Source organism: Scedosporium apiospermum (genome assembly GCF_000732125.1).
Source record: "Scedosporium apiospermum strain IHEM 14462 chromosome Unknown SEQ_SAPIO_0090, whole genome shotgun sequence".
NCBI lineage: Eukaryota > Fungi > Ascomycota > Sordariomycetes > Microascales > Microascaceae > Scedosporium > Scedosporium apiospermum.
In genome coordinates, this window is record NW_015971791.1 from 1,031,302 (window position 1) to 1,044,429 (window position 13,128).

The 13,128-nt window shown below is 50.7% G+C and overlaps 4 protein-coding genes and 1 pseudogene across 4 annotated transcripts; 3 read left to right on the forward strand and 2 right to left on the reverse strand.

Moving 5' to 3' along the window:
- Positions 1 to 379: 379 nt before the first annotated feature.
- On the forward strand, positions 380 to 733 carry SAPIO_CDS4129 (annotated as a pseudogene; the record flags this gene model as incomplete).
- A 1,737-nt stretch (positions 734 to 2,470) lies between these two features.
- SAPIO_CDS4130 (uncharacterized protein) lies at positions 2,471 to 2,858 on the forward strand (the record flags this gene model as incomplete). The annotated part of the gene is made up of 2 exons (XM_016786760.1): positions 2,471 to 2,626; positions 2,766 to 2,858. The coding sequence occupies 2 exons, from the start codon at positions 2,471 to 2,473 to the stop codon at positions 2,856 to 2,858; spliced, it is 249 nt and encodes an 82-aa protein (XP_016643736.1).
- Positions 2,859 to 4,098: 1,240 nt separating this feature from the next.
- On the reverse strand, positions 4,099 to 5,884 carry SAPIO_CDS4131 (Dimethyl-sulfide monooxygenase; the record flags this gene model as incomplete). The annotated part of the gene is made up of 4 exons (XM_016786761.1): positions 4,099 to 4,605; positions 4,686 to 5,049; positions 5,135 to 5,475; positions 5,663 to 5,884. The coding sequence occupies 4 exons, from the start codon at positions 5,882 to 5,884 to the stop codon at positions 4,099 to 4,101; spliced, it is 1,434 nt and encodes a 477-aa protein (XP_016643737.1).
- Positions 5,885 to 7,302: 1,418 nt separating this feature from the next.
- Positions 7,303 to 9,419, forward strand: SAPIO_CDS4132 (putative urea active transporter 1; the record flags this gene model as incomplete). Its single annotated transcript, XM_016786762.1, has 4 exons — positions 7,303 to 7,508; positions 7,590 to 7,790; positions 7,852 to 8,122; positions 8,187 to 9,419. The coding sequence occupies 4 exons, from the start codon at positions 7,303 to 7,305 to the stop codon at positions 9,417 to 9,419; spliced, it is 1,911 nt and encodes a 636-aa protein (XP_016643738.1).
- Positions 9,420 to 12,244: 2,825 nt separating this feature from the next.
- SAPIO_CDS4133 (putative Short-chain dehydrogenase) lies at positions 12,245 to 13,046 on the reverse strand (the record flags this gene model as incomplete). Its single annotated transcript, XM_016786763.1, has 3 exons — positions 12,245 to 12,413; positions 12,467 to 12,749; positions 12,806 to 13,046. The coding sequence occupies 3 exons, from the start codon at positions 13,044 to 13,046 to the stop codon at positions 12,245 to 12,247; spliced, it is 693 nt and encodes a 230-aa protein (XP_016643739.1).
- Between the last annotated feature and the right edge of the window lie 82 nt (positions 13,047 to 13,128).

Below are 13,128 nucleotides of genomic sequence, written 5' to 3' on the forward strand. Positions count from 1 at the left end.
TCCTGGCCCTCCGTTCCCAGACTTACCCCGCATGAAGCCCGTAGAAGGCGGCGGGATTGGGTGGATCAAGCTATATCGGGAAACCAGTAAGTAAGAGACTGAAAATTGAAACGGCTATTGCTGTGTATGCAAGTCCGGCATAATGCCCGGATAACACATTTGCGGTGCGAAATTAGTGGTGCAATTTATGGACAGCTTGCTGTTTCCGTTGGAAAGGCAGGTAGCTAGCTAGCTATTTAAGCTCGTCTCTGTCCACAGCAGTTGACCGAGCATCGTTCTCCTCGACATTTCACCCACTCATCCTCCCTCATCTAACTCGACAATCCCGAAATCCTTACCTCATCACCTTGAACTAAGATCATTCTATACTCTCTCCGCCATGCCTAAGTTTATGTTCCAGGTCCGCTCCTCCAAGGAGGCCGAGTCCGGAACCCCTCCTACTGCCGAGCGCATGACCCTCATGATGACCTACAACAAGAGCCTCGTCGATGCTGGCATCTTGCTCTCCGGAAACGGCCTCCTCGCCTCTTCCCGTGGCGCACGCGTTTCGTTCGACTCCGCCGGCAACTCGAGCGTTGCGTCGGGCCCCTTCGACGTCAATACCGTCATTTCCGGCTACTGGATTATCCAGGCCAACGACCTCGCTGAGGCTCTCGACTGGGCCCGCAAGGCGCCGTTCAAGGATGGAGCCACCATTGAAGTTCGCCAGGTTGCAAGCGCCGAGGACTTCTAAGCGATGCCGAGTTTGTTCCCGTCTACGACAACGGCATCGACATTAGCTGCCACGTGTGCAGAACATTACGACGTGATATGTATGAGTTGCATGGTTAAGCCGGCGGCCGAAAGTCGTTTTAACCGCAAATGTTCAGCTCGTTTGACCTCTGAATTTGATGCATTAAGGGAATTGGGATACATATGACTGTATGATAGCGCTCATCTAGCAACGGCAGTCAATAGATATTGGATGTTCCAAATGGATGAAAACTGGTCTTGGGCGACGGCAAACCCAACATTACCCTGTGTTTATGTCCAGTAGTGGCAGTTCCAGCCTCTGAACTATCTTCATATTTTAGCTACTCTTTAAATCAGGTACAACTTCCTGCCTGTTGGCTCTTCCCATTTCCATGGAAGTCTGGAATCCTGCGCCTACAATCCTCAGAACGACACACACTATCATTTCATCGCTATTCGGCCCTTTATGGAAGAGCAATAGGATCTCGAATGGGGGGGCATCGGAGACGGAGATCACATTTTGTTCTATGCTATGAAGCACGGGCAGATGCGAAACGATGAATCCACTGGGGGGGGGGGCGAAGCCGACCGACACGGACGTTATGAAGTAATAATTATAATGTGAAGTGAGTGGACTGTCCCATCTCAACCCAGAGCTGGCTGGTAAGCTAATCCTAATTCAGTCGACGACTCGAAATAATCTGGGATGAATGTGTTGCTGGGTGGAGGCGGGACATTATGGCGAATAAGTTAGCGACCATCATCCAATGAATCGGGCAAAGTGCCAGAGTGGTTAATGGGTGTGACTAGAAATCACATGGCTTCGGCCGCGCATGTTCGAATCATGCCTTTGTCGAATTCGACTCCCTTTTTTTTTCCCTTCTCCCCGCGTTTTATTTTCTTCCCTTTCTTTTTGTCCAGTCTCGAGCAATTCTTCTAATTATTATTTTTAGTAATTTTAACTGAAATCAAGTTTTCTCTATAATTCTTTTTTAAACTACTTTTTTCAGTCTTTCTTTTATAAGAGGAGAGCGACGTTTACGCCTTTTTGGGGAATAATAGATGAGGTGGAGGCAGAGATCGGTCACCCCAAGGTTACTTCTCTAGTTCATCCATCAACGAATTATGCCTGACTCTAAATCCTGATATCAATATGACTCCTTTTTGATGGCACTGGCCCCGCGATTGAAAAGCCACAAACAGATTCAGCTGATACGGTGTTCATTGCCTCCAGCCCCCATTCACCTAGAAGCCCTGGTGATCGGCTGGTTCGACTAGGTGACATTTACGACGATGGACAAAGCGCTCTTTTTTTTTTTTTTTTTTTCCTTTTTTTCTTTTTTTCTTGCTGCGACAAGCGGTACCGCGATCGTATCAACTTTGACAACGTAAAATTCTCGTTTTAGTTCCATTTTCTAGCAAAACGGGCGGTCTCCTAACTTCCAAAGAGACCGAAAGGTTGATGTGCGTGCGGAACTGCCATGATCTACATGTGCAACGTGGGGACCCCTTGTCCATGCATCTACATACTCAAACCTAGTTTACAGCTGAAGTTACTGACTGGTAGAGCGGGTATTCCACGTTGTAGTCACAGAATTTGTGTTTCGGCCTTTCAACCTTCGAGGTTAGGAGTAGGAGGCAGATATGGCTACGATCTGTTCCGTGTTGCTATTTCTGCTGACGTCGTTTGTGAGACTAAAATTCCTAGTACGGGAGGGCTTCCCTCAGTTTGGACACCATGAGCGAGGAGTTCCTCGATATCTTGACTGCTGATGCCCTGCGCTTCGACGAGTATGCTGAAGAGTCGAAGGACCATAGTGGGAGGGCTAGGAGCGTGAGAGTCACCGGTTCCTCAAGGCCCTCAAGCACAGCGGTCAAGCAATCTACAAGGATTGTGAGCCGTTAAGCGGGCTCCTCCCATGTACGGCATCATCAAAATGTACATCTCACGGGAAGCTCCGCGATGCTGATTTTCCGACGCAAACGCCCAGACCCGAAGCCCCTGCAAGGCTAAGCAAGTCGCCTCACCTTAGTGCGACTCTGTCCTACTCAAAGCCTCCGGCCTTGAGGAGCCCGAGAATCAGAAGAGGATCAGGATTTGGTCATTTCCCCTTTCCGGCATCTAACGCTGATCCCATTGTCGTTCGCAAAATCTCAATAGTGATACTTCTCAAAGCTATAGAGTATATCGACCCTAAGTTGTTACCCCGACGAGGATAAGCCTGGAGGTTCTGTATTCTAGTTTCAAGGTCCTTAATTAGTCGCCTGTCAGATGTTCGGCTATAGATATTATTTCTTACTACTATTTTTCGTCAGTACCTCGGGTGTTCGTATAAGTAACCATTTCTCCCGCTTCGCATCTCGAAACTTGTCCAAGGGAAGAGCTAATTGACAGAAAATGTTTCGGAGAGTAGTGCGGTGACCAAGTCTGAATTGGTCGCTCCCTTTTTATTGGGTGGTTCAAGGGAATACGAAATCTGCCTTGCCTGCTAGAGTGCGAATGTAAGCATCCTCTTTCGTTTTGATATGAGAAGTCTTGAAGGGAAGAAGGCAACTCGAAAAAGGGAAGTGTAGACGTCAGTGAAACAAGCTCATACCTCTGCGTTAAGGGAGATACCAATTGATGTTATATACGCGTGCAAGACACTGAATACAGGAATAGGTCTCTGCCCTGGTGGTGACGATTACAAGTGCTCCCCTATTTAAGAACCTTCACAGAACGTAGCGTTCTGAAGGACTAGGTACGGTCACTACTCGATAATATAAAGTTATAAGCTAACTTCAGGGAGTGGTTTCTAGCGTAATCACTTCGGGTGAGAGGATGAGGGAGGCTTTACTGGGATTGTGATTTGGCGTGAGACCGGATTAGACGTTCAGGACGGGGTGGGCATATAGATATAAAATCGAGAGTTAGCCTTAATATATAGACTCTCACCAACTTCATTGCTTGCTCAATTGTGACGGTCGAACAACTCGATGCTGGGAAAATCGAGTACTAATCGGTGGAATCCTGCTACAAAATACACAGCGAAAAGCAAAGACGCAAGCGAGAAATACAGAAGAGGAAGGCCTTGTGCAGCTTTTGACGCCAGAATGGATGATGGGGACAAGGAATGGAACGACGGTTGGTTGCGAATGAGGATGTACTAGTTCTTACCGGAAGCCGCTTCACAGCTCCAGTAAGTACTGGCAAACGTCAGACTCGTTGGCTAACGGGGAATGACGTTGGACACACGCAACATGAACTCTCCAGATAGATATGTGCTAAGGTTACTATTAGGAGGAGGCGGACCTGCAGTAGAACTGTTTAGCTTTAATTTACTACTTCCGTAGTTTGTGGGACTAAGACTTCAGGACGCAGGGACTTCACTCGGCCTTCCAGTGATATTTAGCGGCCGGGTGGTCCGCCGGTGGCCTCGCAAGACCTGGCTGTCCATACAAATTCTCTCGGAAGGTACCTCCAGGCACCACTGGTCCATCCTGAAGAAGACCCCTCTTCCGCAACACGGGAACAAGATGCTCAATGACTTCCTCGAAAGTCCTAGGCATAAGCGCATAGGCCAGATTGAAGCCGTCAATATCGGCCTCGGCGATCCACCTCTCCATCTCATCGGCGACCTCCTCGGCGGTACCGATAACGGTAGCACCGAGGCCGCCAACCTTGATGTGATTTGCCACTGTGTGCTTCGTCCACTTGGCTACTGTCGGGCTAGCCTTACTCCAGGACTCGACGGCTGAGCGGATGGCGTTCGACTCGACGTGCCTCAGCTCTTCGTCATCGCCGTACTGAGCGAGGTCGATGCCAGTCCAGCCGCCGAAGAGCGCCAGAGCACCGTCCTCAGAGCCGTAGCTCAGGTATTCCTGGTACTTAGCCTATGGAAAATGTGAGCTTCATTGCGTTCATCCAAGAGGTAAATTAATTTCTAAGGAGCTACAAGGGGAGTCAATCATACCTGAGCCTCTTCGGTGGTCTTCCCAATGATGGGACAGAGCATGGCCAAGAACTTGATCGAGGCAGGATCACGACCGAACTCGCGAGCCTGGGCGCGAATGTCCGCAATATTCTTGGCAACGGTGGAAGGAGAATGTCCGGCTACGAAGATGGCCTCAGCGTGCTTGGACGCGAAGGCCTTGCCGGCACGAGAGGTGCCGGCTTGGAAGATGACGGGGGTACGCTGGGGAGAGGGCTGGCAGATGTGGGGGCCGGGAACTTGGTAGAATTTTCCGACGTGGTCGATGGTGCGGACGAGCTTGGGGTCGATGAAGACACCCGTCTTGCGGTCAAGCTTAACGGCATCGTCCCTCCAGGATGATTGCCTGTATCCCAGAAGCGTTCGTTAGTTACTATGGATGACTACGATAGGATCGGAGACCATGTTGCATGTTCATTTGTTTGGCATACCAAAGCTTGTACATGACCTCGATGTACTCCTCAGCCATGGCATAGCGGTCATCATGCTCGGGCTGGGCAGTGTGTCCGAGGTTACGGGCGGCAGAGTCGAGGTAACCGGTGACAACATTCCAGGCGACACGGCCACCCGACAAGTGGTCAATGGTACTTAGCCGTCGGGCTAGGTGGTAGGGCTGTTCATAGGTAGTCGCCACCGTAACCCCGAAGCCTAGGCTCTCCGTGGCAGCGGCCATGGCTGAGATTGGGCCCAGGGGCTCGTTGACAGGCCATTGGGCGCCGGAGATGATAGAGGGATCGGGGTTCTTGGGTCCCTTGTACACGTCATATGCGCCCTTATCTCTGTGTTAGATTAAGGTTGCTCCGACACGTGGAGGCTGGCATCCAGATTCGGCAGTCTCAGAGCTCGGACTGGCGAAGAGGATGGGAGAGAGTGGAGAGAAAGAAACAAGTGGCCGGGGAACACAGGCCAGGGAGCCTTGGAGGGAAGCCAGAAAGACACAGGGATCGGAGAATACATACAAGTACATCGGCAATGAACATGCCATGAAACCCGCCCTTCTCGAGGAGCTGGGCAAGCTTGACCCAGTGCTTTACGTTGTTGAAATCGGCAGAATGGTCGTCAGGGTGCTGCCAAAGACCGGGGGACTGATGGCCCGAGCAGCTCTCCACAAAAGCATTGAGGATAAGCTTCTTCTTGGGGGCAGCAGCCTGGCCCGTAGTTGCGGAGGCGGTTTCGGACATTGTTTCCCTGGTAGTCTCTTTTCTCTTTCTTTTTTCCTTTCTAGCCGCAGCGAAAGATAACGCAATTGGGTTTTCGGGAGTACTCAGTACTTACACAAAATGCCGGCTCGCAGAGAAGTTGAAGGGTTCAAGGTTTCCCGGAAATCTAAGTCTCCCTTCGGAGCATATCTCTTGTGGTTTAAGGGCGAGTTTTTATTCGCGGCCAGTCTGCTCAGACAAGCCATTGAAAACCAACGAAAAGAAGAAAAAAAAAAGCCGACCCAAAGCAACGCTCGTCTCCGAAACGCCAACGTGGGGTTGCGGGTTTAATTGACACACGACGCAGCGCACTTCTCGTGCCACTTTCCAGATGGCGTTTCGCGGGATGGCTGCAGATAACGAAACAGATCGACCCTTGCGGTGCGGTTGTCCTGGGCTGGGCTGGGGCGCGGCTGGGTTGGCCCCTTGCCCGAGTCGCGATGACGCGAGAATAGTGCAAGTGGCGACGTTTATCCTGCTCGGCGCCATCCAATCAACGACGAAACAACTCCCACAAAGTGCCAAACCCGCTTGGACGGAACCGAGCTCGACATTTCCTGGATGGATTATCGAATATGTAATCGATAATGGGGACCGGGGGGCTCGCTGCAGCTGCATGGGAGGTGGACTGTGGACTAATATACTTTGCGAGATAGGTTGAAGCTATTGGGGATAGTGAGGTTTCCTAGTTTAGTATCGGCCGGGTTGATCTCGTTCTCGCCCTCCCGTTTCCCACTCCCGGTCGATATCAGTCACATTTTCGAGCCCTGCCATTTCGAGCCCTGCCGGGCGGACATTTTATTATTATTATTACTATCACTAATCCTGGTGTGGCGCGCTCTCGGCATTATCACGACATTTTGATTGGAATTTTCTCATCCCTCCTGCCATGCAACCAACACCAGATTTTGCATGCGCAATGGAACCCGACGAGCCGGTAACCGGCCTCGACCTGTCGAATCTTGCATGGCGGACGATATCGGTGCGACGCCTCGAGGGGAGCTTTAAGAGCTCGGAGCCACCCCGGCGGGATCGACACAATGGCATGAGAGCTCGACGCTGCGTGGCTTGCCTTGCATCTAATTTTCTGCAATTTCTTTTCTGCCTCTGCCTCGAACGTGCAATTGGACTCTTTGCAGTTTTGACAGTTTCCCCCTCTCCACTTTGAGCAAGTAGACAACCTTCAATGGCTGGTGGTGGTGAAGATGCTGGCGCGAGCGCTGGCAACGCCGTTGTGGCACCGGCCTTGCCTCAAGGCGCGGCGTAGTATGTGTTGAATTTTTTTTCCAAGCTGTGTGCTGTGTGCAGTAATATGCACCAATGGATGGTTGATAATACTAACATCTCTATTTTTCTCAAGCGCGGTCGTCGCGGGTGTAGGTTTTGTTATCGCCCTCGTCATGATCGGCATCACACGCGTCCTGAAGAGAACCATCGGAGAAGACAACCGCAAGACTGAAATGTTCATCACGGCAAACAGAACCATCAAGACCGGTCTCACAAGCTCCGCTGTCATCTCTTCGTGGCTTTGGAGTACTGCCATGTTGGGAAGCACGCTCGTTGGATACAACTTTGGCGTTGCTGGACCCTTCTGGTTTGCTGCGGGGTGAGTACTAATCCACTGATCCACATATTCATCACAATTGACGTCTAAAACTGCTCCGCAGTGCTAACAATGATGGTCTAGATGCTCCCCCATGATTGTCTTCTTCTCCGTTCTGGGCATTGCCTGCAAGCTTAGGGTCCCGCAGGCCCACACCTTGCTGGAGATTATCCGCATTCGATACGGCACCGTTGGTCACATTGTCTGGATTATCCTCTGCCTGATCAACAACATCATTGCCGTTGCCAACATGCTCCTTGGTGCCAGTGCTGCGATCTCTGCAGTGTAAGTTTCGCTATCCTGGCTCCGCCGTTGCTGTCTCCTTCTCTGACCATGGGGATAATAGATCCGGAATGCACGTCATTGCGGCGACGTTCCTCCTCCCAGTCGGTGTCGTGGTGTACACGTACATTGGTGGCATTAAATCTACCTTCTTGACTGACTATTTCCACACCTTTGTCATCACCATCATCATCTGCTTCTTCACGATCAAGGCGTTCATCACAGAGGAGATCTCCTCTCCAGCTCACCTCTACGACCTCGTGGTAGCGGCTGGCAAAGCCCATCCTGTCGCCGGTAACCATGAGGGATCATATTTGACCATGGCCAGCCACGATGTAAGCACATATTTGACATCCCTCCCCGAAAACACTACCCGTCCTAACAGTATGATCTTTATAGGCAATGCTATTTGGAATTATCCACATCTTGGCAAACTTTGGTCTCGTCATCATGGACACCGGCTTCTTCGTCAAGGCCTTCAGTGCCAAGGTGGAAGCGGTTGTCCCTGGATACATTGTTGGCGGCCTCGCCTACTTCGCCATCCCCTGGTGCCTGGGAACGCTCATGAGCAGCGTCGCGCTGGGTCTTGAGGATAATCCCATCTTCCCCACATATCCCAGACGCATGTCTCCCGTGGAAGTGTCCAACGGTCTTGTGCTGCCTTACGCGGCCATTGCCATTGCCGGCAAGGGTGGTGCGGCGGCCATCCTCATCATCACGTTCATGGCGGTTACCTCCACCTTGTCCGCTCAAGTCATCGCCGTATCTTCCATCATTAGCTTTGACATTTACCGTCAGTACATCAACAAGACCGCCAGCGATAGGGACGTCATCAAGTGGAGCCACATAGGGGTGATTTTCTTCGGTCTATTCTCCGCCTGCTTCTCGACCATCCTCCACTACGGCAAAGTCGACCTCGGTTGGACGCTGTACATGCTCGGTGTTTTGACCTGTCCCGGTATTTTCCCCACCACCTTCGCCATCCTCTGGAAGAAACAGTCGACTGCAGCCGCCGTCATCTCTCCCATCCTCGGCATGCTAACTGGTCTTGCCGTCTGGATTGGCACGGCCTACCACTTCTACGGAGAAGTCAGCGTCGCCTCTACCGGCCAGGCAGTCCCCTGCACCTGGGGTACCGCCATCTCAGCCCTCAGCCCAGCCGTGTACTCCATCATCATCTCCCTCATCAAGCCAGCAAACTACAACTGGGCCGACTTTGGCAAGGAGAACCTCGCGCTCGAGGACAGCAGCAACGACGACTCGGCCGCCAACTCGACGGACGAGGATGTCTCCAAGTACAAGGCCAACAAGGCTCTTCTCAAGCGGTGGGGCCGCATCGCCGTCATCTGGTCGCTCGCCACGTTCTTCGGGCACTGGGTGCTCTGGCCTCTTCCCATGTATGCTGCCAAATACATCTTTGAGAAGGGCTTTTACGTGGCGTGGCTTGTCGTTGCGATTATCTGGGTCTGGGGAACGATGTTTATCACTGGATTTTATCCTATTATTGATGGACGGCAGCAGATTTGGAACGTTATCCAGCTACTTAGGAAGGGTGAGACGGAGGCAGAGACTATTGACGGGAGGGAGAGTGTGGAAAGGGAGCAGGTGACAATTACAGAAAAGAAGGCTTAGATTGATAAAATGGTGGGCGGTTAGAAACTTAGACCTAAAGGCTTTGAATAGAATGCAATTCCTTGACGTGAACACGCCGTGTTTGGCCAAGACAATATTTCACTCTTTTCAATTCAAGGCGGGCCTGGACATTTTCGGCCAGCCGTAAGCTGTGCGGCGTTCGGACCCGCCCGAAGTCATTGCTTGGCCACCGAAAGGATACTGGAGTACGAAGTACTTCGAAACATTTTACTTGAGATCGAGCACAGCTTGCCTCCAGTGGGCGTTCCTCTGTCACCGCCTGGGGAAAAAGTAAGTGACGGACGCTGTCGCAGGCGGAGATGAATTCCAACACACTCTTGGCGACAGCGTGGCGCGGAAAACTACGCTGCGTCGCAATAGTGCGTCTTGTGCCGAGAGAGCCGATGACCTTGACTTGCCACAGCTCCTGAGCAACGCACGAGCTATGTTCAAAGCAGGTCAACTTTAAATTGCCAAGACACAAAAAAGTTGCCTGTTTTCCCAAAGCGGACAGGTAAGAATGTGAGCATTAATAATCAGAAACGCATTCACGACCATTGCCTCTCCACGCGGTCCAGCGTATTTAAGAGAGAGAAAAATAGAGAGAGAAAAGAGAAAAAAGGCAACTTTAACACAGTCAAGGAATCCAGTCCACAATGCATGCGAATGAGTGCTGGGCTTGCAGAGGTACTGTCCTGTCCCCCATCCCCATGTCGTTTGAGTGAGTGCCCTACTTACTCGAGCGCAACAGATTCCAGGGCCGTCTGCAACCGCGCACGCCCACGTTGTTCCAGGTGCGCCAAGTCTAATCGACCGTGCCAGTATGGGTTGCGGCTATCTTGGCCAAGGGCTTCCAATACGAAGCGGAGCTTGACCCATTCCCATTTCATTCCGGATGGATTTGGGACTGCAAAAAGTGTCTCCCAAACGAGTTTTGTAAATGCGACGTCATGGGATATCCAGCTCCACCATTACCTACGGATGAATCAAGGTTGGCTCTCTCACGGAATTTGCTATCATGCCTATCACCCAACTAATGCTCCAGAACTAGGACTTGGTATTCGTGAGGGGTTTGCCTTTCAAACACTCGATCTGCCGATGGCGCCATCATGGCTCCCAATCGACCTAGGTTATGAGGAAAGAGAACTCCTTGACCACTGTAAGTATAATACTAGTATTTTGTGAATTTGGCCAAGCTAATACTTGTTAGTCATATGTACGGCGTCGTCCACACTAGCTATTTTCGAACCCGACAAGAACGAATTCTTGGGTCTTTTGGTGCGTCTAGCTCTTTTAGATAGCTCATCGTCTTCGATGGCTGTGCTACAATCGGCCTTGGCGCTCTCGTCGTTCCACCGGCATGGTCTGCGAGCAGATGTTTTTTGGTTGAAAGCGCGCGCTCTCCGTACACTGGTCACATCTTGCTCTCCCTATGTTGAAAGCCCCACCATAGTTCAACATATTGCGGCTTGCATGATACTGTGCCACCTTGAGGTATGTTCGGCTGCCTGGCTCTTTATCTTTTTTGACCAAACACTTACCAACGCTCAAGATGCTCGGAATGCCAAATACAGTTTCCCTGTGGTTCTGTAAGTGATGTGCGGTCTATTCACTTTGCGTCGGCTTAGCCAAGGACGATTCACCCGGTCTACGGTGTTAGATCTTGTGCTGCCTTGTCATGAGACATGTGGCCTGTTTCTTCAAAAGACATCGCTAACTGGATTTTGCATTCTAGGTCATTTGAGTGGAGCTAAATATTTAATCGACAACGCAGACGTTGACAGCCGATATTTTCAAGGCGAATTTTCCAGACTTCTAGGCTGGGTGGAGTATCATGTTGTCATGAGCCGGTTTAGCATCCGACACTGGTATATAAATGAAGAGCCTATGAAAGGAATCAAAAATTCCGTACCTGTGGACCAGGGTACTTGCCAATTACGAAAGGTTAGGCTGAAGAATATGAAAATCCATGTCCGCACCGTCATTCATCTAACATGAGACAGATTAAAGATGTCTCGTACTGCTCACATGAAGTTCTTCGATATTTGTATATTATGTTCGAGATGATTCGACAACCGACCGACTCGCTGTACCACAACGACGAATACGAAAATTCCTTACGTTGCCTCGAAAGCAGGATAGCCAATATTGTCCCGTTGGCACCGGAAGGTATATCGGATGCCATGTCCGGCCCGAGGACAGCCTGGGTAGCCACAATAGAGCTTTTCAAATTAGCTGCTCTAATTTACCTTAAGAGAGCATCGCGGAGCTTTTCGGGAACCTCCCCTCAAATTGACGCAATGGTTGAGAGGGCGTATGAACTTCTCGACGACCTGGAGGCCTTCAATCCGGCCTTTCCACTGCTGATCATTGGATGCGAGGCTCGGACAGATGAGCAGAGAATGAGAATTCTAGGTCATATTGGAAGAGCAACGAAGACCTCGAGTTTGAGGAGTTTGCATGGACTACAAAACATTCTCCAGCAGATATGGGTCCAGGATGACCTTGCTGTTGACTATGAGGTCGACTACATGAATATGTTGGACGCTGTAATAACTTCTTACCGGATTATGCCGAGTTTTGTCTAATATAGGAAGTTCTCGGATTTGGAATATGATGGATAATAGGAGATTCGTTCCGTGGGAATGTTGCTTCATGGATTGCGCATGCTTCATATCGGATCTTTATAAAGAATTTTAAATGACACTCAAGCTCTCACAATACTCTCAGCGCCCTAAGCGGAGAAGCAGAGACCTATCGCGTGAGGATATACGGTACACTTGAAAGCTTCCAAAAACGCATTCGCCATTTCAAAGAAGCAAGCCTCAAGCAGCTGGGAAGTGCTTGTATCCTACGTCCTTGACAAAAGTCTGCTGCCAAGGACCCTGAGACTTGTGCTCGGCGAGCTCGGCATAGAAGTTTCCATGTGCCTCGCCACTAATCTTAGAGTATGCAGGAGTCCCATCAGCCTTCCGCTCATCAGCATAATAGAATCTGCTTTTTCGTTAATTTCAAAACCACCCAGGCGGAAGAAGGAGAACGCATACTTGAAGCCTTTATTAGAGTATGCGGCAGCAGCAGAGCGGATGATGTGAGCCGTTGCAGATTTACCCACGCCGCCATCCAGAAGACCTGCAATGGTGGTCTCGTTGAGGATATTGCCAGTGTAGATGAATGTCTTGGACTGATGGTCAGGGAGTCTCTCGAAGCCTAAAGCCGCCTGTTGTGCAGCGACAAAGGCACTGGTCGTGTTGACGTGCAAGTCTCGAGTAAAGTCGGCCAAAGGAATAGACAGGGGTTCCTCTGGATTGTTCGGGGCTCCGGCAGATGCTTCAAGGGTGTCAGCGGGGTTTCGGTAAAGGGGCTTCCATGAGGAACGTTCTTACCATTGTAGACAACAACACTCGGCAGACCGAGCGATGCCTCGACCTTCGAGAAGATGCCCTTCACGCAATGAGGGTCCGCTAGGTCGGCAGAAATGCGGACCAAGTCTGCATTATTTTCTTCCTTGACACTCCTAGATGCCAAGGCAACCTTGTAGCCCTTTGCGATAAAGACCCGAGCCACATGATGGCCGACATTAGGGCCCGATCCGAGAATGAGGAGAACCGGAGATGTGCTAGCCATATTTGAGCTTGTACCAATTGAAGAGAGAGAGAACGACAGTAGAGAGAACGACAGTAGAGAGAACGACCGTTGGAGAAGACAG